Genomic DNA, 27,756 nt, shown 5'->3' with positions numbered 1-27,756 from the left:
CCTGGCATCCACAATCTTCCGGAAAGGTGGAAAAGGCTAACCATGCCTTAAAAAGACACCTTACTAAACTAAGCATTGAGACTCAAGAAAATTGGATCGCTCTGTTACTCATAGGGCTTCTCAGAATGAGAATTGCCCCCAAACAATCAATAGGGCTGAGCCACTTTGAATTATTATACGGAAAGCCTTTTCTCACTCTAGACCTATCAATAGATGCAGATTGTAATGCTCCGTTAAATTATTCGAGGCTGGGTTCATTCATATTAAACAAATACTAGACCATACCCTCCCCAACCCTGATTTCACTGTTACTAACAACCCACTTCATGTAAATCCAGGAGACACAGTTTATTGAAAGGATTGGAAGTCTAGGGGCACCTGGGTGTCTCGGTCAGTTGAGCGTCTGACTTGTGATTTTGGCTCAGGTCATGAACCTAGGGTCGTGGGATAGAGCCCTGAGTTGGGCTCCGTGCGGACCATGGAACCCGCTTAAGATTCCCTCTGCCCCTCTCCCCTACTCGCACTCTGTCTCTGAAGTGAATGAATGAATGAATGAATAAATAAAAAATAAATGATTGGAAGTCTAATACAGTGGGGGATTTAACTCCAAAATGGAAGGGCCCCTACGAGGTCATTTTATGTACTCTCCCGGCCATAAAATGAGAAGGACATTCCTCATGGACTCCTATATCAAGAATTAAATCTGTTATCTTTCTCACAGGGATCCAGTGTGCCAGCTAATGTGTCTTCTTACTCCTGTGAACCTGTGGAAGCTCTCATACTTCTCTTCAAAGGACAATGAAGGTTGTACCTGTCTTTCTCATTCTCTTTGCCCCGGTTTATACTGGTAATTCCTTCTTACAATGGGCTATGCATTATGCTTCAAAATCAAACAGCTTGCTGGATAGGTGGAATTCTGCTGGTATCGAGTACGTCCAGTCTGCCTTGTTGGGTCTCCCCATTTCAGGGCGCAGATTGGCATTCCTTCTGTAACCGTGTCTTAGATGTCATCTATGACTCAGACACTTTGTGATAGCTCTATAACAAAGCACAATGTCACTCTCTGGCCTATAGTCAGTACCACCTGGAATCTCCCAGGCCACAGATCGGACCTTTTCATACTCTCGAACCATTAAGGTTCTGACTGGCTTCACTCACGCACAAATGCACAGGGCAATATTACAAAATAGGATGGCATCAGACGTTTTAACTGCTGTACACGGTAGAACGTGTGTTATCATAAAAACGGAATGCCGTGTATACATCCCGGCTTACCACAAAAATATTTCTGGGTTTCTAACTGTCACGAACACTCGAGTTGGTGCTCTAAAAGACCCCTCCCTTTCTCTTACTGACTGGTGAAGCTCCTGGACAGGAGGGGGATTTTGGTCAACTATCAAAGGACTCTTGTTTGGGCTTCTTTTTCTTCTTGTTACTCTAACCACGTTTTGCTGTTTCTCCGATGCCTCTTCACCTGGTGCCGAGACTCCTCCACTGACATAATTTCAAGCTGACAGATGATCCTCTCTGTTTAAGGAGACTCCTATATGTTATCAACTCTAGTTACAGGTGCGTCAGCCTTCCATAACTCCTGTTATTTTTTAAAATGTTTATTTATTGAGAGAGAGAGAGAGAGCGGGGGCGGGGGGCATAGAGAGAGGGAGAGAGAGAGAGAACCCCAAGCAGGCTCCCTGCGGTCAGCACAGAGCCTGATGTGGGGCTTGAACTCACGAATGGTGAGATCATGACTTGAGCTGAAATCGAGAGTCAGACGCTAAACTGACTGAGCCACCCAGGTGCCTCTCCATAACTCCTATTAAATTCCCAACTGACCAATGTTGACCATTAGGTAGGGACATTTCTATGCCCCTATTCAGTAGGAGGAAGTCACAGAAGACAGGACCTTCCATTGTCAACAACCTTAAGGGTCAAAGTTGTTCGGGGGGGGGGGGGGGGGGGGGGGGGGGGGAAGGATGGGAGAAAAGGAAACAAAGGCCAGACTTGGCTGCAGTTCACAGTCTCCAGGGAGATTTCCTGAGGCTTACAGATTGTAACCCTCCCACAGCTCTCTCAAGGACTTCCCTGGTTGCTTTACCGCTACAGCTTTGCTCTTGTTAGTGTCCCTTTCTCTGATAGCCATAAACTATATATTAGCAATCATCTTTCAAACATGCGGCCCATTGAGGGGCACCTGGCTGGCTTAATTGGAGGAACAAGCAACTCTTGACCTCGGGGTTGTGAGTTCGAGCCCCATGTTGGATGTAGAGTTTACTTAAAAAAAAATTAAAAATCTTAAACAACAGCAACAACAACGACAAGAAACACCATCTGGCCCGCTGATACACATCTGAAGGGTCTCAAGTCTGATGTTTTTCTAGGCAGTAGTAAATATAGCCTTATCTCAGTAGCAGCTAGGCCCTCATGGGCCTGAAAGCTTTAGAGACTTATGCTATCCTTAGCCCACACTAACTAAAAGGTATTTAATCAGTCACTTCTCACAGGCACAAGTGCAGCTCTTTCTGCCCATGGGTCCTGTCCCTGTGATATAATAATAATAACAAAAATAAAATAGTAATTTAAAAAGCCCCACCTTTTTTTGCACTGAAAACGTTTCAAGAATTCTTTCTTGACTGTTCATTCCTGGCCCACTATATCACTAAGAGTCCTGGGGAATCAGGAAGGTATTTTCCAATCCTCTTTACTCAAAGTTTTGGATTTCTTGGCTCCCCTCCATTCCTTAGAGGGTTCCAATGGAATTTAAACTACCTAAATAACCTACCACCCAAATCATCCCTTGCCTCTATGATGGGGACCCACATATATATATAGTGATGTCGTGATGTAACTCTTCAGTTGGGGGGGCCTCACAGTATAGAAAGTGGGTACTCTTATATGCAGGTGGGAGTGTAAATTGGTGTAACCTCTCTGGAGGTTAATCTGTAAATCATAAAACAGCATTTCCCAGACTTCCTTTTTAGATATTAAAAGAAGTAATAACAAATATCATCTACTGTGTAGTGTTATATATCAGACTCTTTACCTAAATGACAACCATTAAATTTTTTTTTTTTTTTTTTTATTTGAGAGAGAAAGAGAGGGGCAGAGGGAGAAAGAGAATTGTAAGCGGGCTTTACGGTCAGTGTGGAGCCTGATGAGGGGCTCAATCCCATGACCCTGGGATCATGACCTGAGCTGCAATTAAGAGTCAGGTACACAACCAACTGAGCCACCCAGGTGCTCCGATTTTGTTAATTCTAAAGTTGAACTTTTTTTTGTCATATTTTTGGTCTATTTTGAATTTCTTTTTTGTATTTATGTATTTTTTTTACATATCAAATTCAACTTAAAAATGTAACCATATTGCTCAATCTTTTGATTTTTAACTTATTTTTTTTAAGCTTATTTATTTTGAGAGAGAGTGTGAGAAGGGGAGGGGCAGAGAGAGAGGAGAGAGAAAAATCCCAAGCTCTCATCTCAGAGCCTACCTCGGGGCTTGAACCCGTGAATCATGAGATCATGACCTGAGCTGAAACCAGGAGTCGATGCTTAACTGGCTGAGCCACCCAGGGGCCCCTTGATTTATAACTTCTTAAAGAATGCTTTTATGCTTCCTCATCTTGAGATCATATATTCACCCATATTATTTAGTTCTATTTGAAACATTTTTTATTTTAGAAAGAGAGAAAGAGAGCACGAGTTGGGGAGGGGGGCAGAGGGGGAGAGAGAGAGAGAGAGAGAGAGAGAGAGAGAGAGAATCCCAAGTAGGCTCTTCACTGTCAGTGCAGAGCCCGAATTGGGGCTCCATCTCACGAATGGTACGATTATGACCCGAGCAGAAATCAAGAATATAGGTTGCTTAACCAACTGAGCCACCCAGGTGCCCCAAAGTTACCCATTTCTAAGAAACAGGATAATGGGTGATTTTCACTTTGCTGTAATTTTCAGCCTTTCCCAAAGTTTTACAATGAATGTGCTTTACTGTTACAGTCAGAACAATCGGTAATTAGTATTATGTAAATGGATGTTTTTAAGGCTCAAACTCTCACACCCTCTGGGCTTGTTTGGGCAATTGGGAGGAGTCAATCCCACCCCAGAGAGGAGACAATCTCTCTCTCTCTCTCTCTCTCTCTCTCCCTGGGGAGTCATGCACAGTAGCTAGCCCTGAAAGGGGATGCATTTACCACTTCAGCTCAGTCCTTTTGATTGGGAGATGCTGCCATTAAAAGATGTTAAATACCAAATAACATCATCTGGAATCTCACTGTGACCCTTTGTGTTGCCAGCTTGGAGAGGGGACTGTGGTGTCACCTCCTACTCGCCCTCTCCACACCCCACCCAGAAGGGCTGGGAAGGCACAAAGACTTGCGCGCTGTATCTGGGTGGTATGCAAATGCAGGCTTGTCTCCGACTGCCTAATCCTATCAGGAATGCTTAGGGTGTTAATTTGACCATCTTTCACAGCTCATAAATCTACTTGGGGGCAAAACCAAGCTGCCAGACGCCATCAAGCAAAACTCCTCCTGAGGCTGGCAGTTTCAGTAAAGCAGTCAGGATCATGCCTCAGTAAAGTCCAATAAAGAGCTTTGTATGTGGGGGACTGGAAAGCAGCTTCTCACATTTGGATACAATAGAACAAAACAGTGGGAAATGTGAATGTCTGATTATCCGGACTGGTGGCCTCCTCTATGCTCTGCCTGCCCACCGAGCCACGATCCTCATTCATTCGCAATTCTTTGCACGCAGATGGATCTGTCTTGCTCCTGAACAACTGCCTGCAAAGAGTCCTGTCGGATTAGTTTATTTAATCCCTGTCTATAAATACAAATTGACTATATTTGCTTCCACTGCAATCTGCTAGCCTTTTTATATTAAAATCTATTAAACTTCAGCCAGCTCATTTCTGCCTAGATTCATTCTCCCTTTATTTAGTGGTCAGAACAGAAGAAATCTTTTCTTTCTGGGACAGAACACTCCCCAGGAGAGTTCCCACTTGTTCCTGACAGATAGGGTTGAAAGTGCCAACAGAAATCAGTTTCAACCTCTGGATTACAGCTTCATCCAGAATCTATCTGTTCTGACGATTGGTCAGTTTAAAATTCAGCTGATAGATCCTCAGTAAAAATATCCTTTCCAGGGGCACCTGGGTGGCTCAGTCGGTTAAGTGTCCGACTTCAGCTCAGATCATGATCTCGTGGTTTGTGAGTGCAAGCCCTGCATCAGGCTCCGTGCTGACAGCTCAGAGCCTGGAGCCTGCTTCGGATTCTGTGTCTCCCTCTCTCTCTGCCCTCCCCACCCCCCCGCCCCCGCCCGCCCCCGCTCGTGCTCGGTCTCTCTCAAAAATAAATAAACATAACAAAACAAAACAAAACCCCCAAAACATCCTTTCCAGCCTCTGTGAGGGAGGCACTGAGGGCACACTGGGCTGGTGTTCTGCCTGTAGGGACATGAAGCTCCTCTGGCTGAACCTGCACAGAGATGGGAGGAAGTGTTGGCTCTGGGAGAGGAACACAGCAATAACTCCGCATGACCGCAGACTGGAAGTACCAGAAAAGTCAGAGATTTATCCATCCGGCATCTCCGCACGGTTCAGGCAACAAATAGCATTCCCCCAGAGTCTCGAGGAAAGACTCCATACAGCTTGCCAAGAGGGCTTACAAGGTCGAGGAACACGGAGGGAAGGGAATCTGAAAAGATTTATCAGCTTTGGCTCTGGGCTCTAGTTCCCTTATCTGAAAGATAATCTATGTGGGATTATCTGGCTCGTGGTGTAAGGACTTAATACATGGTAACTGGGATTACTGATATTACGTTACTGGTGGCGAACTTTAAAAATAATTATTGATATTATATTATTGCTACAGTGAATTGGATACATAATTATGACAATTGATATTATTATTGCTGGAAGTGGATTTGATAAATAACCATGTTGTTACAATTGTTACTACTGGCAATGCCACTATTAGCTATATGATGGTAAGTAGACTTTAAAAGAATCGAGTGAAGAACATACAAGACCACTCATTAACCACATGTTTATTATCTGTGTCAGTCACTGTTCTAGGCATTGGGCTACATCACTGCAATCCATCCTTGTGAAGCTTCTCTTTCAGTGGGGGAGATGGGCAATAAATATAATAAATACACTATGTTGAATTTATAAACTGTTTAATTGGAAAAACAGAGCAGGGTAAGGAGGATTGGAGCGAGTTGGGGAAGAGGGAGGTTGCAATACATTTAAAATAAGGTGGTTGCGGAAGTCTTCCCTGAGGTGACATTTGAACAATAAGGAAGGAAGCAGGGGAGTAAGTCACGGGGAATGCTGGGCATTCTGGGCAGCAGAAATAGTACCTGCAAAGGCCAGGGCTGGGGGAAGCATGCCTGCCTGTTCAGAGGCTGACATGGCCAGGGGGTAGAGTGGGACATGGTGATACAGGGGTGGCAGAGGCAGGTCATATATGTCAAGCTGTGCATTTAAAGGACTTCACCCCCCCACCTTTTTTTTTAAGATTTATTTTTAAGTAATCTCTACACCCAATGTGTGGCTTGAACTCACAGCCTCAAGAGTCACATGCTCCACTGACTGAACCAGACAGGTGCCCCAGGACATCATCTTTTTAAGTGACATGGGGCATCACTGCAGAATTTTGAACAAGAGGCATGACATGGTTTGACTTATGCTTCAACAGGATTACTCTGGTTCCTGAGTTGAAAATAGACTAGAGTTTACTAAAAAGAAAGAAAGGAAGAAGGAAAGAAGAAAGAGAAAGAAAGAAAGAAAAAAAGAAAGAATAAAAAGAAAGAAATAAAGAAAAGAGAAAGGAAGAAAGAAAGAAGAGAGAGAAAGAAATAAAGAAAAGAGAAAGAAAGAAAGAAAGAAAGAAAAAAGAGAGAGAAAGAAAGAAAGAAAGAAAAAGAAAGAAAGAAAGAAAATAGAGCATGGGACGTGCAACGGGCGTGGTGGACAAGGGTGAAAGCAGGGAATCTAAATGGGATGACTCGGGCTGTGAGGGAAACATGAAGACCCAGGGTTCCTGTTTTGAACAACGGGAAGAATGGAGGCTATGAACCAGGAAGAGGCAGATGGCAGATGAAGCAGGTTTGGGTGACTTCTCAGTTCAGTTTTGGTCACACTTTAGCAGACTTGGAGCTTAAAAGAACCCTTCGATATTACTTAACTTAAACCTCATCTTTAAACAAGTACTACCTATATCTTTATTTTTATGATATTATTTTTAAGTAATCTCTACATCCAACGTGGGGCTTGAGCTTAGAACGCCAAGATCAAGAGTCTCATGCTCTACCGACTGAGCCAGTCAGGCGGCCCTAAACAAATTATGTTTAAATGAGCCCCTGTAGTACAAAATTCTAAGTCCAAAGAATACAGCATGGAAAATTAGCTTTCATTTCCATCTGTAGGTATCCTGCCACCCAGATCTCTCAGATTACTGTTACCATGTATTTGCCATTTATTCCTCCCAACTCCTGATAGCCTGTGGACAAACAAGTCTGCATGTTGATATTTCTCCTCTATTTTTTTTACAATGGTAAGTCACCATGCACACTGCTCTGAATCTTGCTTCCCTCCCCACTCCCTTCCTCAATAATTTGTCTTCATCAGTACATAGGACTGACCCATTCTTTTCATGACTGCAGACTTTCTGGTGTATGCATGCACTGTAATTTACTTAACCAGTTCCCTACTGATACATGTGTTACTTACGACTCTTGTCATTTCAAATAAGGCTGCGATGTATTTCCTTACCATGTGTCCTCTCACGAAAGGGTATGTCCATTCACAATTTGGGCAAACACTGTTTTCCGAGGTTGTTTTTCAACAATGCGAGAGAGGTACTCTCCACCAGGTCTGATAGGTAGCTGTGCTGCACCAGTGGTGTTGTACTGGTTAGGTACCATCATTTCCATACCCACTGGCAACAAGCTCTGTCCCAAGCCCCCTAAACGATTCGTTCTCTCGGGTAGCTCGGCAGCTCCGTTCCCCCCGCTCCCTCCCACAATCCACCATCTAAAGGACTGGCGCCAGGCAGAAGAGGGAATCTTGAATCTGTCCTGATTGACAAGTGTTCAGGGTGTTTATTACTTTGAGTATCACTCCTTGATCTTTGCTAATAGAGGTGGTGTTGTAGAGTTATGAGTAAGCTGAATTTCTCTCCCTTAAATGGCATCATCCTTGCCTTTTCTGTATATTCATTTTCTGTTGGGTTATTGTTTTGCTTCTTGATTTTCAGGAGCTTTTTTATGTAAAAGAGAACCGATTCCTTGTCTACTGTGCACACTGCAAATATTTGTCAGTTTGGCATTATTTATCTTTTTGTTTGCAGACGTAACATTTTTCTGAAGTTGGATTTATCAATCCTCTCATTCATAGCTTCTGGGTTTTGTGTTACATCAGAAAGATCTTCCCTACACCTAGATTAGCAATATTGTGTTTCTCTTGTAACTTTGCAGTTTCATTTCTACCATGCCACATTTGACTCACCTGAAATATTCTGACATAAGGAGTAAGTGTTGTTTTTTTCCAGATGGCTCCTCAGTTGTTGCAAGACCATTACCTTTCCCACAATTTCATAATATACTACCTTTATCACATACAGTGGATTTGAGCCTTCTGGGCTCTCTTCCATTCCACTGTGATTATCCTATGTGTCAGGATTACTGTTTTAATAACAGTTTAAGAACATTTTTAAAAAAAAAATTTTTTTTTAACATTTATTTATTTTTGAGACAGAGAGAGACAGAGAATGAACAGGGGAGGGGCAGAGAGAGAGGGAGACACAGAATCTGAAACAGGCTCCAGGCTCTGAGCTGTCAGCACAGAGCCCGACGCGGGGCTCAAACTCACGGACCGTGAGATCATGACCTGAGCCGAAGTCGGATGCTTAACCAACCAAGCCACCCAGGCGCCCCAAGAACATTCTTAAGATGTGATACGGCCAGTAGCCCTTCACTCTTTCCTTAAATATTTAATAAGAATCCTCGTACATTCATTTTTCCATGGGAGCTTTAGAATCAATTTGTATGGGTTTCTACTCCTTCCCTCAATAAGGTTGACCTGTAGACAGAGACAAAAACCATATGATTTCACTTATATGTGAAATCTAAAAAGCAAGCGAATAAACAAACCAGAAGCAGAAACAGACCATTAATAGAGGACAAACTGGTGGTTGCAGAAGGAGGTGGAGGATGGGCGAAATGGGTGAGGGAGCGTGGGAGACACAGGCTTCCAGTTACAGAATGAGTAAGTCAGCAGGATTAAAGGTCCACCATGCAGTTGTACCGTATGGTGACACGCGGCGGCCACGCTGGTGGCGCAGACGGCGAAGCAGACTTGTGGAATCGCTGTGCCGTTCACCTGAAACTGTTAGTAGTTCATTTCATTAAAAAAGAAAAGGTTTGATATGTCATTAGGTCATGGGAAACTTACATGTTAATTAAGGGAGAAACGAAATCTTTGGAATAGTGAATCTTTCTGTCCGAGAACAGCATATGGTACTCTATTTGTGCCGACTTATTTTGTCTCTAAGTAGCATTAAATATGTTTTATGTATTATATATATATATATATATATATATATATATATATTATAAATGGGATCGTCCTTCCATTTCATCTTAAAACTGCTTTTTATGTATAAATAGGAAGACTTCTACTTACTGCTTATTAATTTTGTACCTACTCATCTTACTGAATTTTCTTATTCTAGCAGTTTTTCAGGTGATCTTGAGTTTTTCAGTGTATCAACTGTAAGTAAAAAGAGCTTGACTGTCCCCTTTATCATTTTCCAGAAGAGTGCTAAATAGGGATGATGGACAGCCCTCGTCTGATTCTTGACTTCTGTTTCTCTCATAAGCAGGAGGCTGGCTTTTGGCATATATAGAAAATTGATTTAAATACATATTGATTTATATATGCAGTTTTTAATACAGTCTGAGTTTCTCTGCCCTTTACATGTGCTGCACATATTTTCTCCCACTTTGTGACTTGCCTTTTTACTTTCTTCACAGAGGTTATTAAATGAACAGATGTTCTTAATTTTAATATGATTTTATCAATCTTTTCTTTTAGGGCTAGCATTCATTAAAACTCAGTTAAAAGTTCTCTTTTGTCTCCAAATCAGAAAGTCTTCCAGAGTTTCTTCTCAACATTTAACATACTTTACTTTTCCTACAGAAGCCCTATAGAAAATACATTTAGAATTTTTGTTTATGCATCCAAATACATGTGTTTTTTCATATGGTTATCCATAACAATTTGTTGAAAAGGCCCTTCTTTCTGCATTATAATGATACTGTCATGCTATCTCTGGTATGTATAAAAATCCTATATATACTCCATTCAATTGGTCAAATGAGCCTATCCCTGCACCAATATCACACTTAGTTGCTAGAGCATTAATTCTATTCTCCATCTCTGGCCCTCTCCCCCAACCCCCTTCAGGCATGTCTAGCCTATTCTTAGCCCTTTATAGATATTTCCTACTGATCCTGGATTCTTTTATACCTCTGGGGAGAAAAAGGACATGCATTGCCTGTTATTTCCATTTCTACTGGAGTATTCAATTTTTTCTACCCTTTTTTCACCTTTACAATTCTATTTCCACTCTGATTACCCTTAAAAATGTAATATGCATACTGAAGTTCATCAACATTTTAAGGTTTCTCTTATCTTCCTATATCATTGTCAAGTAGTACTTTAAATTCCACCTTGTTTTTGTTTTTTAATATTTATTTTTGAGAGAGACAGAGACAGAGCGTGAGGGGGCGAGGGGCAGAGAGAGGGAGACACAGAATCTGGAACAGGCTCCAGGCTCTGAGCTGGCAGCACAGAGCCCGACACGGGGCTCAAACTCACGGACCGTGAGATCATGGTGTGAGCTGAAGTTGGACACCGAACCGACTGAGCCAGCCACCCAAGTGCCCCTAATTCCTTGTTTTTAAAACCTCAAATCTATTCTTTACTTCTGTAGTATTTTTATAGACAACACTTATTTTAAACAGATATATAGTGAAGTCTTTAACACCTTTGGTGTCCTCCCAAATTTATGTGTATCCTGGAGGCATTTTATGCATAAAGAATCAAATGTATATTGTATTTTTTCCTTTTATAGAAATAGCAGTAAAAAACAGGAAACCATCTATACTGGTCAACCTCTTGCTTTTGTTTTTCATTTGTTATGTCTTGAAGATTATTCTCTATCAGTTAATAAAACAGTCTGTTTTTACATGAGTATTTCAGTCCGTTTACCAATTTTTTCCCCCAATGTTTATTTTTTAAATGTCAATTTTTGAGAGATAGACAGAGAGCAGTGGAGGGACACAGAGAGACACGGAATCCAAAGCAGGCTCCAGGCTCTGAGCTGTCAGCACAGAGCCCGACGCGGGGCTCAAACCCAAACTGTGAGATCATGACCTGAGCTGAAGTCAGAGGCTCAACCAACTGAACCACCCAGGCGGCCCTATCAATTTCTTTGTTCACTCTGCTTCTTGCATTTAACTCCTTCCTTCTGGACTCAATTGCCTTTTTTCCTAAAAAACAAACCTATGAGTTCTTTCAGCAAAACCTGAAAATGCGTTTTTATCCTCCCTGCCCGCCCCTTTAAATGTCTACTCTTCCTCCTGCAGCTGTTAGTTTTAATTTCTTTTTTAATGTTTATTTTTTAGAGAAAGAGTGTGTGTGGGGGGGCGGGGCACAGAGAGAGGGAGACACAGAATCTGAAACAGGCTCCAGGCTCTGAGCTGCCAGCACAGAGCCTGATGCGGGGCTTGAACCCACGAACTGTGAGATCACGACCTGAGCTGAAGTCGGACGCCCAACCAACTTGAGCCACCCAGGCGCCCCTGTTAGCTTTTTTTTTTTTTTTTTTAGAAGTTTTCGTTTAATTTTGAGAGAAACAGAGCTGGCACACATGGGGGAGGGATCGGATCCCAAGCAGGCTCCATGCTGTCAGCACAGAGCCCTATGAGGGGCTTGATCTCACGAAACCATGAGATCATGATCTGAGCCAAAACCAAGAGTCAGTCACTTAACTGACTGAGCCACCCAGGCGCCCCATATCCTCCCTTTTAAATACTCCTTTATGTGTAGAATTCATAGCTAACTCGTTTCTTCCCCCTCAGCGCTTATTTTATTGTCCCCTGGCCTATATTGCTGTCATTGAAAAGCCTGCTGTTAATGTAATTATTCCTTTGCAGGTAATGTCTTTTCTCTTTGGTTGCTTTTATATTTCTCTTTTTTTTTAAACTTAAAAAAATTTTTTTTTATGTTTATTTTTGAGAGAGAGAAGAGAGAGACAGAATCCAAAGCAGGCTCCAGGCTGAGCTGTCAGCACAGAGCCCGACGTGGGACTTGAACCCATGAACTGTGAGATCGTGACTTGAGCTGAAGTCTGACACCCAACTCACCGAGCCACCCAGGTGCCCCTGACTTTTCTCGCCTTTCATGATTCCACTACATGTCTAGAAGTAGATTTGTTTTCATGTGCTCTCCTGGTATGTCATGCTTCAACTTTATGTCTTTAATAAATTGCACAAAAATCTTCAAATCTCTTCCCTCCTATATTCTTTTAAGTTGGATCTTCTATACTCCATCTCTCTCAGCCCTCTTCTATTTCTCATCTCTTTCTTTTATGTGGGTATTTTCCTGATTTATCTTGTAGTTCTCTCCACTTCTCTGTAGCACTGCTCTACCGGCAGACCATGTGGGGGGCTCTGTGCCTGTGTGTGACGGGGAGGGCAGCTGTGGGTGGATGATGAACTAGGAAGACAGTTCTGACAGTGGTGGCTTGTGAGGAGCAAGAACCACCGAAAAGGGTGTAATTAAGTATTTTAGGTCACTGTCTATCTAAGCTAGTAAGCATGAAAAGGAGGGGCGGGGAGGAGATTGAGCAGACAGCGAAAAGGCCACATTATAGTCTAACTTTATAAGAATATGACAGGTCTCCTGCCCTCCAAAGGAAGAAGGGGAGGCAGAGGATGGGTGGGGAGCTCGAGCACAAGCAACCTGGGTCTCTGAGACGCCTCCACTCTGCACCCCAAGCCAGGATGCCTCCACTGCACGGTTTTAGAAGTTTGACAATCCATAAAGCAAGTCAAATATTAAAAACTAAACCAAACTGGGGAAAAAGAGTCTGACCGTTCTCCTGGTGAAGAATCAGTATTCCTACTTGCTTTCTTCGTCACTTTTGTTCTCTAACAGAGAGAACAAAAGGTAAAGGGCCAGTCAGGAATACTAATTACAAAAGCTTATGGGAATTTATTTACATGTTTTCTTTCCTCACCACCATGAAAAGAACTGTATCGTATCATATACTAGGATGCTTAGGAACTAGCAAGCAAACATATTGTCCTAACTAAAGGAGTAAGACTAAGCTGCTGAAAAATCTTTCAAAGCCAAATGACTCATAGGTTATTTGCACCATTATTCTATTATTAGGGAAAGCAAAGAATTGATCACACACACACACGTGAACACTTATACTGTAATCTAAAATACATACATTACTATAATTTTTAAAAATGTTTTAATATTTTTGAGAGAGAGAGAAAGAGAGTGCGTGTGCAGGCAGGGAAAGGGCAGAGAGAGAGGGAGACAGAGGATCCAAAGCAGGCTCTATGCTGGTGGCAGAGAGCCTGATGTGGGGCTCGAACTCATGAACCACGAAATCATGACCTGAGCTGAGGTCAGACGCTTAATGGACTGAACCACCCAGATGTCCCTATACTTTAAGAGTAATAAGTACCACTAACTTTAAGATTTTAAAACTTATAAAAATTGTTTTTAGGGGCACCTGGCTGGCTCCGTGAGTACAGCATGCAACTCTTGATCTTAGGGTTGTGAGTACAAACCCCATGTTGGGCCTACAGTAGCCTACTTAAAAAAAAAAATGTAGATATATATTCCGCTTTAGAAGAAGATAAATTTCCTGGGAATGGCCTTTAAGGTTTGCTGAAAGTTGTATTGGATACAGTAAATGTCTAAAAGCATCACATATTAAAGCATCTGAGAGATTATGGTCACAAAACTCAATATTTCAAATTTTAAACTGCATTCTATCACTGTTAGACTCAGAACTGCATTGTTTTCCTGCAATTGTGGTTTATTGCGATCTTAATCCATTTTCTCAAGACCATTCAAAACATTTATACTATTCCAGTAATTACCATGCTACCCAGAAAAACAAATGAACACTTTATTAAGAATTAAATGAAGGTATGGAATGTGATACAGTACAAGTAAGACACCCAAGATGGATATAATAGTACTACCCACACAAAAAGTTAATTCTCACTCCCCCCCCCAAAAAAATCACAAGACAAAAGAAAAAGCAATTCCATCATTATAAAGTATGATATTTCATGCAAAAACTCCAAAAAAAAATCCCCCCAACCACCCCCCAAAATCCCTCAAACTGTCAACAAACCAAAAGCTATTTGAAAATATTGCCATGCTAACATATTAACCACAATATAATCATTCATAGAAAAATAACACACTAATTAAGCAATGGATTAGATGAAACAATACAGGCTGCAATATCATAAACTCAAAGATCTCGATGATTTTCCATGAAAAGTAATTCCAGATTCACCTACAGGGTGAGTAACGGGCTCAATGCTGAGAGATAAGGTAGGTAAATATAAATTCCATTAACTCATCTCATTAGCTTCTAATTATAAAATCTGGAAGCTTCCAGAATCTGAAAAATTATATAAAATTTGGCATACTCCATTTGTGTTCCAAGAAATTACTTTAGGATCATAACTGCAATTATTAGAGAACTGTATAAAAGCACTTCCAGGTCAGGAACTGACCTCTTAAATAATGATCACAATTTACATCATAGAAACAACTCCAGATATGCATTTACTCTGATTAACTCTCACTTAGGACAAGAAACATGATTTTCTAGCACTTTATGTACAAGTTACTGCAAAGGGCCAGATAATTTAGAGACGGAATAAAATGTAAAACAAAAGTGAACTGGCACAGAGACTGAAGGGGAACATTCCCACTTACAGAGACATAAGTCGGTAAAAATCTTGCCTTGCTTTCTGAGGGAGCTAGAGTCAACAACTAGACTGACAAGCTATAATTCATGTCTCTGTACCAAGATGCTTTCGCCTATTTCATGGAAAAGACAGTTTTACATTAGAAAACAGGAATGGCATTTTATGGGATAGCATTCCCCTCCACAGCTGCCAAACAAGCCTGGTCACCATGTGGTGCACACACAAAGTGTATTTCCAACTGACTGTTAGTGTCATGATGAGGCAACCGAGGACCAGGAAGCAATGGCTCACAGCACCTGCCCATTCAGGCGACCTGGAGAGAACTGGGACACCTATATTTCATGGTTCTGGGTTCAGTTTACCTACGGTGTAAAGATCGGCTCTAACAGTAAGGCCAAGGAGAAAAAACAAGAGAAAGTTACTTAGGATAAAAAACGACCCACTCTCATTCGCTTCCCCTTCCATCCCCCCACTTTAGATTTAGGGTAATTAGAATACATTGGAAAATTATTCAGAATTACCGTTCCTACCTCTGAAATGTAACTTCCTATTTACACTCCATGAAAAGAACACCATAATTGTTCACTGGCAGGATTTAGCCTCTAAAACACAGAAGCACTTGCTCTAATTTTTACAAAATGAAATGACAGAATTTTCCAATGTGAAACCCGAGAGTTTGAAGCCAGTAAAGAAGTATCTTTAATTATCAGGGCGTTCATAATTAGAGCTCTTTGGAATGTGTCTTATACATACAAAGGTACCAGAAATTAAATCCCCAGAGTATTTATGAAGTAAGTTCTGAAATGGGAAAGATTTCTAATGAGAGATAAATGCTTCCATCAGCAAATTAAATCTGATATATCAATCTTTCCTAACTGACCAAGTCTTTGCTAATAATAGCTCAACATAGCCTCTGGAATCAAACGTAAAGATCACTCAATCATGATGATGCACGATGAAGTACAGATGGGCAGTACATATGAAAAACAATTTGTAAACCGCTGCAGTTCTAAAACGGATTTATATTACAAAGCAATGTAAATAAATATTGGGCTAGTACAAAAGCTCTTATTTACAGTTTTACAAATGAAATTGTATTCAGTGTAAATGCTGTGTTTTAAAGAACACAGTACTGTATTAGTAAAATGAGTCTGTTGAGGGGATTACACTTTCTGTTAGAATCAATGCATAACATATAAAAGATTCAAGTTAACTTTGTTTATAATTTAGTACAGACAAACCCAGTTTAACCTGGAATGGCATCTGTTAAAGTGCTGAAAAACAGGAAATACTTAGAAAACACTGTACATTATTAAAGCTTTATCAAGTCAGAATGTTAAACTTCTTTCACATTTTTTTATCCTTTGGCCACAGGCTTGTGGACAAGATGACACTTCTCAGCAAAGGAGTAAAACTTAATAGGCCACCAGCTGCTTAGATGACTTTAGGTTCAGTGGATTTAGTTTCCTAAAACAACTATTTATCCATCAACCATACCTTCGGGCCTCACAATCTGGTAAGTAATTAAATATTCAGGGTAAGCCTGGAAGAGAAAGATCAATTTAAACACTGGTAAACAAACTTTTTTAAACATTTTACTATAAGGATTTCCAAACTTTAGAAAAGAGGTTCTAAATTAGTGCTGTGGATCAGAATCATCTAAGGACATTTTCTCAAAACATCCTTACCTTGATTCTAATCACTTGGGTTCTGAATCAGAAGGTCTAGGATGAATACTAAGTATGTGTTTGTTTTTAATAACTGAGGTGATTCTGCTACATTTCCTCAGTTAAGAACACTGCTCTAGAGACTGGATCTGTGTCACTAAGAGCAAGAGGGAATTGTTTGCTTCTTTGCTACAGATAGGTTAACTACTAAATACAGGATTCTGACTAACTATATTTTACAGAAGGTAAGAAACAGAAAAAAGATCCACTGTAGTTGGCAAAATCTGAATAAAGTCTGTAAGTCAGATAGAATATTGTAACAATGGTATTTTCCCGATTTTGATAATTTTAAGACAATGTCCTTGTTTTGGGGAAATACACACTAAAGTACGTAAGGGTAAAGCAACAAGCCTACAACTTTCCCTCAAGCAGTTCAGGAAAAACTATTCACACACACGCGGGAGAGAACAAAATGTTGACAATGGGAAAATAAGGGACTTCTTGATTATTTTTGCAACTTTTCTGTAAATGAGAAATTATTTCCAAATAAAAGTTAAAAAAAACACAACAACCCAGTTCTCAGGGCAATATGCCGTGTCAGTTTAAGAGATTAGTAAGAAAAGGTTAAAGTATGGCTCTAAATAATTTCTGAAGATGAGCAAATAAAACTGAATTACCTGTTCTCCTCTGTAAATAACATATTCAGCTAAAGCTAGTCCATTTACACTGGGTCGACCAGTGACTGAGTGATGTCCTGGAGGAGAATGTGCCATTTTCATTGCACTGAACTGCAGGAAAGACTTTCCCAGGGTTACCCGGCAAAAGAGCAGCTGCCTATAACATGGAAGGGAAAAGATCTCTCTGAAGACAAGGCAGTATAAGACATTGTCTGTGTAGACTGCATAAGCTTTTTAATGTATTTATACATAAACACAAGTTGTTTTGTCATTTCACCCTTAAAAGAACTTTGTGAGAATGTCTTCTACTCTCATTAATGAATCTGTCACTTTAATCCTTATTTTAACTATAACAACTGAGAATGGAATGACCTTATAGAGACGGAGACTCCACTTGTTTGTATCCCAGCAAAAGCACAAACCACAGCCCAAGTGAGAAGGAGAAGCAAATTTAAGGAACCCCCATGAAGTAGCTTGCAAAGTTGGACATTTATCCAACTAAGTCTAGTTGATTCCACCTTCAAATTATATCTGAAACTCATTCTCTTAATTCTTAATTATATCTGAAACTAATTCTCTTAATTGGCTACCATTAAATTCAAATCACCAAAATTTTCAGTTGGATTGGGACCAATGGCCTCTGAACTACTCTATTTCTACTCTAATTCCTAAACTATTTTCCATCCAAGCAACAAGTTATTTGGGAAAAAAAAAAAAAAAAATCCAACACATAAAACATTAATCAAATCACATCACTTTTCTGCTTAAAACCTTGTAGAGGTTACTCAGTATCCTTGGAAGAAAATCCAAATTCCTTACAATGGCTCCAAATTCTCTAATCTTACCTTGTGTTGTGTATCAGGAGCATTAATTTTCTTTCTTCACACAAACCAACTCTCTTACCTAGTGACCATCATACACAGTTTCCTTTACTATAGAGAATGGTATCTATTCTACCACTCTTCAAACGGGCTAACACTTGGTTTTTTTAGGTTTCGGCTGCAATGTTAGTTCCTCAAATAGGTCTTCCTTTACCAGAAGTTTAAGTGGATTACGCTCCCAATCCCCAGGCATATATATGATTGACTTGCCTTATTTCCAATAAGCCTTTTTTATTACTTCATGGCTTTTCTTCTTTTCCAAGGACAGAAAGAGATTTTGGTGAATGAGTTAATTCTATTCTCCAAAGAGAGGCTATCTATACTTTTTATTCTAAATAAGCCTGTTGGAAACCTTAGCATTGCTAATCAATATGTATTATAGTCCCAATCAGCCCTGTGATAATCCAAAGACAAAAGTCTTTTTAATGTTCATCTATTTTTGAGAGAGAGTGAGCATGAGCAGGAGAGGGGCAGAGAGAGGGAGACACAGAATCCAAAGCAGGCTCCAGCCTCTGAGTTGTCAGCACAGAGCCCGACACGGGGCTCGAACCCATGAACCATGAGACCATGACCTGAGCCAAAGTCAGACACCCAACCGAGCCACCCCGGTGCCCCCCAAATTTTTTCTTTAATGTTTATTTATTTTTGAGAGAGAGAGAGAGAGAGAGAGAGAAAGAGAGAGAGAGAGAAAGAGAGAGAGAGAGAGAGAGAGAGAGAGAGAGAGAGACAGGGAGGGAGGGAGACACACAGAATCTGAAGCAGGCTCCAGGCTCTGAGCTGTCAGCAGAGCCTGATGCGGGGCTCAAACCCACGAACTGTGAGATAATGACCTGAGCTGAAGTCGGATGCTTAACTGACTGAGCCACCCAGGTGCCCCTAAAAATTTTAATAAACTTATTTCCAGACAGCCAACCACTCTGTTCTAAAAAGTAATGAGAGGTGGTACTAGAACATTATTATAATCTGAACTATTTTACCTCCAGATAATATGACTGCAGAGTTGAATTTACAGAATCTCAAGAGATTACAAGCTTTCTAAACTGTCCAATTTATGATCTAAAACAGAAGTGGATGGGAGTTCATATCCAAAAGGGCTGACTTCAGGCACCTACACAAGTCTAAACTTAGGGGGAAAACAAGAGTAATACAAAAACAAATCTTGTTTCTCCCCAGGACCAGAGTTCTTTACCTCGGCAACCTTTCAAAATCAGCTGGGAAGCCTTTACAAATCCTAATGCCAGACCAATTATATGAGAACCTCTGAGGGTGGGACACATGCATCAGTAGTTTTTAAAGCTGCCCAGGTGATTCCAATGTGTCACCAAGGCTGAGAACTGCTCTAGGGTTTTCTTCAAGATCAGTGATCAGAAACATTAGCATCACCTGACAACTTGGTAGAAATTCATATTCTAGGGCCTCCTCTCAGGCCTACTAAGTCAGCAACTCAGTAGGTAGGGCTCAGGAATCTGTGTTTTAGTGAGCTCTTTAGGTGATTCTCCTGCTTGCTAGTATCTGATGAAGACTGCTTCAGATCTGTATAAGCAGTACCCTAACTGTTGAGTGAATTTCAGTAATTAACCTTACTCAATTTTTCAAATGACAAAAGATAATTTATATTTACCTATGAGGATTAATTAGGGGCAAGTTATTTGAATGATTTTAACAATTGAGTTAGGCCAGAGTAAAACTGGGGGGAAAAAGTGCAAAGTAGTTATTTGATAATAATGTGTTTTATTTATTTTTTTTATTAAAAAAAAAATTTTTTTTAACGTTTATTTATTTTTGAGACAGAGAGAGACAGAGCATGAATGGGGGAGGGGCAGAGAGAGAGGGAGACACAGAATCGGAAGCAGGCTCCAGGCTCTGAGCCATCAGCCCAGAGCCCGACGTGGGGCTCGAACTCCCGGATCGTGAGATTGTGACCTGAGCCGAAGTCGGACGCTCAACCGACTGAGCCACCCAGGCGCCCCAATAATGTGCTTTTTAAAAGGAATATGTTTCATGATAAGTTTTTCAAGTAGTAATATCACAAATTCAGGATTAGGATCATATCACAGTGGAAGAGAGACTCCTACAGGCATTCCTATGAAATACTAGACTTGGCAAAGGAATACTATTTTAGCATTTGAATACACATTTTTTAAAGAATCCACAGTCCTATAATATTTAAGGGCCACAATAAAATCTCTCATGCCCAACGATATTTCCTGCTTCATATTGTTTAAAGCACTAGGTGTTCTAATGATTAAATGAGTTAAATAGGTCAAGTGGTTTGAACTGTGCTTGGCTCACACAGATCATTTAATAAACACTGGCTCCTGTTACAACTGGTGAGAGAGCCAAAAGCAACCTGAAAAATACCTATCTTGGAGTCCTAAGGTTGTCCAAGATGATGCCTTGCTCCCCTAATTTCTCAAATATGAAACTAGTTCTTATTAAATTCTTATCAAACTAAATGAGAACAAGTGATCTCTTACCTGTGGCAAATGTAACAAGATCTGTCTTTGTGAACTGGACACCCAGTACCTCCTCCAATTCCATATACATACTGATTGCTTTTGGAAGAGTTTTCAGCAAAATAAATCCCAGCTCCAAACATGCCACCTATGTAGGCATGCCTTTCATCAAAGCCTTTATGGATAATCGCATTCACAAAGGGAGATCCTAAAACAGATGTAGATGGATAAGAATTTAAAATTATCTTAGAAGAATAAAATGAAATCTTCATTGAAGTTAAATTCCTAAACATACATACTGACCACCGATATAAAGAATATTAAAAAAACAAGGATAACAAGTTACCTGTCACCTAGTTTATTCCTTTAGAATAACTACATTATTTTATTTTTAAAAAATTTTTAACGTTTATTCATTTTTGAGAGAGAGAAAGACAGAGCGTGAGTCGGGGAGGAGCCGAGAGAGAGGGAGACACAGAATCTGAAGCAGGCTGCAGGCTCCGAGCTGTCAGCACAGAGCCCAACATGGGGCTTGAACTCACAAATTGTGAGATCATGTCCTGAGCCGAAGTCGGACGCTTAACCCACTGAGCCACCCAGGCGCCCCAATAATTAACTACTTTAAAAGAAATGCTAACGTTGACTGACGTTTCTAATAAGGGGGTGGGTGGATCAAATGCCAAAAAATAGGACACACAAAGATTCAACTAGAAAAAAAGATCACTTAAAATATCAATGCTAAAGTTACCAAATTCCAGACCCTAAATCCAGAACCAAGAGTCTCATAATTCATCTCCTATAGCAAGGCTGTATGCAATTAAGCCTTACAGTGACATCCCATGTCTGTGTGCTTTTTCTAGATATCAAGTGGCCAAAGTGGTCTTTTCATGTTTATTCTCTTCTTTATACTTCCTTCTCATCTCTCCACTTCGAGGCCTTTCATCCTGTCACACCAGATTCTATCTGCAAAGGTGTGTCCCTTCACTCTCTGCATACTGACTACTCTCACCCCTTTCTGTGCATGGGTGCCAAGGAGAGCTTAGCCAAAGGAAAGGAGGTAATCATGGGAACCAGGCCAGAGAGTAGGGTGAGGGGTGGGTGTTAGGAAAAGCCAATGTAACAGTTAACTGATTCATTAAGATTAGTGTCCCTGTTCATAAAGGAATAGGAAAATACACTGAATTCCACTACAGAACTACAGAAGACCAGAATCACTTATTTCAATTAATTTGGAAAAACCAAAATCATTTATTATAAAACAGAAAAATCATTCATTATAACCATCAAGTCAGTACCTAAATGAATATTACACTCTTTGACAAGAGAGCATCATGATGATTTTTAGGGTTTTAGAATGAGAAATACCATTTAGATATTATCCACCAATTCAGTGTGCTATAGCCATTCCTCCAGGGGACTGTAAAATTTAAATGTTGTGTTTCATAGAACTTTACAGGTCTCTAAAAATTTTCTGCAATCAAGGCCAAATGAAGAAACATACTGGAGTTACTATGTGCTTGAAGACTTGATAAACACTACGTTAACATTTACATTCATCTTTGCTATAAATCTCAAAGACCAATCAACACCTGTCAATTTGCAGCATAAAAGAAAACGGGAAATTTCAAGACAAATATTGCTTTCAATCCAACAGAAGTTCTTAGAAAATTCCCTAAGTTCAATGACAACAGCTCTTTATTTTAAAGATTTCATTTAAAAAAAATTTTTAGGTAATCTCCACCCTCAAATTGGGGCTTGAATTCATGACGCTGAGATCAAGAGTCACATGCTCTACCTACTGAGCCTGCCAGTGCTGCCCCCTGCCCTGAGGAATCTTACCATGAAATAGCATTCTTTCATTTGCATGGTTGTGGTTTTCTTCAGAAACTTCTTTTCTTCTGTGGGTGTATCTTTCCCACAGTTTCTTGTTACAAACTTTCTGAATCTATAAAAAAGAAACCAGAGGAATCAAAATCTTTACGTCATAATTACTTACCTACTTTACTTGTTCATCTTAACCTAAATAGGCCACATAGTCAGAAGAGAGGCAAAACTTCTCTGAAATATAAACTATGTTTTATTTTAGTCAGCTAAAAATACTTGGTCTCAAACATAAAGATAGAAATATAGCTACATTTTGGAAATGAAAAACTTCAAAGGGAAAAAAGCTATATATGGACTTATGGGAAGGTCAAGAATACCGTAAACTAAAATACTCCCATTCTCATTAATTTAGAATTATTACTAAAACAGCTCCAAATCAGGTATACTGAATTCTGTATGTAAGTATTAAAAAGAGAACGGTTATCTTTCACCTCATCCTATTTTATTTGGCTCAAAGTATCATCTGTATCTGCTTTTAATGAAAAATATTTGAAATAACCCCCAGCAAAAAACATTCTTAAAACACACACACACAGACACGCCTCTACTACTCTCTCTACCCTTCCCTATCCCTCCAATTCCTAAAATTTTTGTCTTGAGAAGAGTTAAAGATGGATGCTGGTCTCACTGGGAGTATTTCCAGGATCAAAATTCACAACCCTAGAGCTGTTTCTTGGCTGTGCTTAAAGGTGTTACAGCCCCCTGCTGGTCCTAGAGCACATCTGGGAGCTGGTGGATTTAGTCTTGGCTTAAAAAAACTCAAATATGGCTACAGATGTAATCAAGGAACACAACTGACACAGCGATCTCACTTATATTAAGAAAATAAAAGGCATGATTATTTGCCTTATTAAAAATATTACATATGTTCATGAATGGAAATATCAAGATGTCACTCTTGTCACACTATGATATAAACTAATAAATAGGAGCTCCCAGGATTTCTTTATCTTAAATCATCTAATAGGATGAACAAAGCAATCTCCTATAATTTTAGTATTCACTAACTCTAAAATACGACATCTAATATAACACTTGTAATAGTATATATATGACAATAATATAAAACAGCTGAAATATTTGATACTGTTCACTTCTGAGTTTAAAATTTAGGTATTAAAAAGATACTTGCCACATTTTATTTGTCTTATTCCATAATTATTAAGAATATACCAATGTAGTTAATAAAAAGATTTATTCATCTCAAGTAGAGCGTGCATTTTTGCTTGCTGCAGTTCAAGAAAAACACAGCAAGGTTGGAAAAGGCCCTGAGAAGAGTACCTGGTATCAAGAAAAGACAGGACTCTCCTCTGAATGACTTAAAACCTCAGACTATTTTTGGAAAGGATGAAGGTACAGAGGGAGTACTATTAAAATTATAAAAAAGTTGTATAGATGGGGGACTCATGGACACATGTAGTCATCACAGGACAAATAAGTATAAAGATGGAGTCCTTTCTTGAGCCACAAAGAAAATTCAGCTTTGCTACAAAAGAGTACTTGAATAATTGATACATTTAAGGTCCTAAACCTCATGGATTTATCATGATCTCAAGATAATTCAACAAATGCTGAATTATTTGTTACGAAAACAGCACAAAAAAAGGAAGGAAGAAAGAAAGAAAGAAAAAATGAAACACAGTACAGGGATTTTGAGAATCTTAACCTTTAAGGATCTACCCTTTCCCCAAATATCCCTTGATGCTATGTCAAAGACTTACTAGGCTAGACAGATTATATTCTTATGAAAGTTAATTACTGTTTCAGGCTTTGAAAACTACGGTCTCAGAAAACTTTATTTTCACTAACTTATTACCTTGAGAATATTGTATCTGTTGAAGATTCCACCTGCATGACCTCCATCTCTGTGCTCTCGGACTGTACTTTGCATCTGATGGAAAAATATGTCAAATATATGTGTATTAACTTTTGTTTTTCCTTCAAAAATTTGTTTTAATGTTTGTTTTTGAGAGAGCAAACAGGGGAGTGGCAGAGAAAGACACACAGAATCTGACGCAGGCTCCAGGCTCTGAGCTGTCCGCACAGAGCCCCATATGGGGCTCAAACTCAGGAACCCAGGAACTGTGAGATCATGACCTGAACCGAAGTCGGATGCTCAAGTGACTGAGCCACCCAGGCACCCCCTACTTTTGCTTTTTTTGATTTGGGGAAAATGGTTCTTGACACCTATGATTCTGTTTTTGAGAATACAAAATGAGATTTTAATATTTTTCTTGTATATATGAGAGTTCTTCTATAACTTCACAAGTACTACTTTCTAGAGATAGCTGTTAGCTAGTCAATCTGGAAACAATACTTTTAGGCGAAAATTATATAATGCAAACTAAAGGAAGAAAAAGGAGCAGATGCATGGGTGAGTTAAACATACAAAGCTAACCACCTCACATGCTAAAAAATAAAACAATCTGGGAGTGCAAGCTGGTGCAGCCATTCTGGAAATCAGTATGGAGGTTCCTCAAAAAACTAAAAATAGAACTATCCTACAACCCAGCAATTGCACTACTAGGTATTTATCCAAGGGATACAGGTGTGCTGTTTCAAAGGGACACATGAACCCCAATGTTTATAGCAGCACTATCAATAATAGCCAAAGTATGGAAGGAGCCCAAATGTCCACTGATTGGATGAAGGGATAAAGATGTGGTATATATACACAATGGAGTATTACTCGGCAATCAAAAAGAATGAATTCTTGCCATTTGCAACTACATGGATGGAACTAGAGGGTATTATGTTAAGTGAAATGAGTCAGTCAGATAAAGACAAATATCATATGACTTCACTCATATGAGGACTTTAAGAGACAAAACAGATGAACATAAGGGAAGGGAAACAAAAATAATATAAAAACAGGGAGGGGAACAAAACAGAGAAGACTCATAAATATGGAGAACAAACGGAAGGTTACTGGAGGGGTTGTAGGAGGGGGGATGGGCTAAATGGGTAAGGGGCACTAAGGAATCTACTCCTGAAATCATTGTTGCACTACATGCTAATTTGGATGTAAATTAAAAAAAAAAAAAATTAAAAGAAAAGAAAAAAAATGAAAAAATAAAACAAGCATTTATTTGCTCCCATTCATTTTGCCCTAGTAAAGCACAATATGTACTCCATTGAGAGCTGGAGTTTCTGGAGTATTAGAACTCAGTTTCACTCAAGTTTCTATCCCTGTGTTCCTCACACATACAGGATACGTGTTCTTCAAACTGTAAAGCACTATTCAAAGATTTCAGTGGATCCAAGAGTTCCGTGAAAAGAAAGCTGGAAGAAAAACTTCCTGGAAAAGTAGCATCCACATATTCTGGGTCTTGTATGAGATACTGGGGTTTGCAATTGCCTTCATGAAGGGAGGGAATATTTGCATCTCCCCCCCCCCCCCCAATGACAGTAAACTCTTCTCCAACAGAATCCTGTGTCAGTATTAATTGTAGTATTGAACCAAGTTACTGGATTCAAGGTTTATTGAGGGAGTGTACCTTAAACGCTGATTTTGAACATTCATCCAGGTGGTAAAGAGTTAGGGACAATTAAAATCCTATTACATTTTCAAGATCTGGAAACCTTTAGGAAGTTCAGCTATTGAACCAACATTTATTTAAGGTATATGAACATACCTCTTCCTCCACAGACTGAAACTCTTTATCATCAGGAGATAGATCTATGAGAATTGTTCCACTTCCAGAGGTGTTCAGAGTTAAGTATGGGTTAAGACCTAGTAAATAAAATTTGAAGGTAAAAAAAAATTATGCCAAGTCCCCGTCCTCTCCAATTAACATCAACCCAAAATGGCCACCTGATTTATCTGATGCTTACTACTTTTTTTTCTTGCTTACTACCTATTTTTAAAAACTTTTAATTTTGGACTAATTTACATTTTCAGAAAGACTGACATCACGTAGAGAGTCCCTGTGTACCTTTTACTCAACTTCCTAATGTCACCATTAGGAATATTAATGCTCCTCCAATGTTCCCATTCTATATAGCCACAGTACAACACTGGTCACACTTGTTAAGTAAATTACAGAATTTATTTGGATTTCATTAGATTTTCCCATTAATGTTCTTTTTCTGTTTTAGGATCCAAACCAGAACACCACACTGCATTTAGGTTGCTAATTTTGACACAACAAGTTGTAAGGGTTTTGTGGGAATAATTCAGAAAAACCTTTCTATTCTTTACAAACCCTTATCCTTAAGGAGGTTGTCACAAAATTTCTTCTTCAGATTATTTCCTTTACTAACTATTCAGCACTTTCAGCATTTAGTCTCTTTAATTTCTGTAAATATGAGGAAGAATTATGACAGAAATTTATACAGCTTCAGGTAATTTTAAATCATCCTAGAATGACACTCCATAGTTTACCGACTACTGAATGCTTATTCTTTTATTCATTTTTCATTTTTTCAATTTATTTATTTACTTAGAAGTTTGTGTGAGAGAGAATGTGTGCACGCTCAAGAGGGGGAGGGAGAGGGAGAGGGAGAGGGAGAGAGAGAGAATCCTGAAGCAGGCTCTGCACTGTCAGCACAGAACCCGACGCGAGGCCTGAACCCACAAACCAGGAGATCATGACCTGAGCCAAAACCAAGAGTTGGACGCTTAACCAACTAAACCACCCAGGCGTTCCCTGAATGCTTATTCTAACCCCTCACAGTCTCTAATTCCGCAATGAATGCTGTGTTTTCTGAATGTCAATGGTCAAGACAACTATGTATTTTGTACCTTTACTCTCACAAAAACTTTTCAAGTGGAATTTTAAACAGAATTTTCTAATTTCTTCCATGTATTTGTAACAAACCTTTCCTTCAGTCTCTACAAGATCTCTAAAGCTCTGGTGTTTTCCCAGGTAGGGCTCAAATCCATTACTGCTGGGTCAATGCATGGCAGTGTGAGTGTAGAGACTAAGAGCACTATTCTAGTTCTGAGTCTGGTCTGAATAACAAGACCACCACCAGATGCTAAACTCTGATAAAGACTTATCAGGTATGTAATGTGAATTACATTGTCTGAAGTACATTATCTACAGGAAGTATGGAGACTTTACAAAGAAGAATATTTCAGAGACTAAAGACTTAACAGAATAAAGACCATGGCACACGCTTGACGAAAGCATCTCTGGACCACCCCAAGGTGTCTTAT

General features: G+C 39.6%; 1 protein-coding gene across 1 annotated transcript in view; it reads right to left on the bottom strand.

Moving 5' to 3' along the window:
* Positions 1-14,162: 14,162 nt before the first annotated feature.
* Positions 14,163-27,756, bottom strand: part of TNKS2 (tankyrase 2) — a 67,152-nt gene continuing 53,558 nt past the window's right edge. The window contains exons 22-27 of the mRNA XM_049645414.1: positions 26,231-26,328; positions 24,412-24,486; positions 22,551-22,656; positions 20,733-20,919; positions 17,375-17,531; positions 14,163-16,573 (exon numbers count right to left, since the gene is read on the bottom strand). Coding sequence (XP_049501371.1) covers positions 16,511-16,573; positions 17,375-17,531; positions 20,733-20,919; positions 22,551-22,656; positions 24,412-24,486; positions 26,231-26,328 — 686 coding nt within the window. The 3' untranslated portion in view covers positions 14,163-16,510. The remainder of the gene's footprint in view (positions 16,574-17,374; positions 17,532-20,732; positions 20,920-22,550; positions 22,657-24,411; positions 24,487-26,230; positions 26,329-27,756) is intronic.

Source organism: Panthera uncia, chromosome D2 (genome assembly GCF_023721935.1).
Source record: "Panthera uncia isolate 11264 chromosome D2, Puncia_PCG_1.0, whole genome shotgun sequence".
Lineage (NCBI taxonomy): Eukaryota > Metazoa > Chordata > Mammalia > Carnivora > Felidae > Panthera > Panthera uncia.
This window is presented reverse-complemented; position numbering and strand designations above follow the sequence as displayed.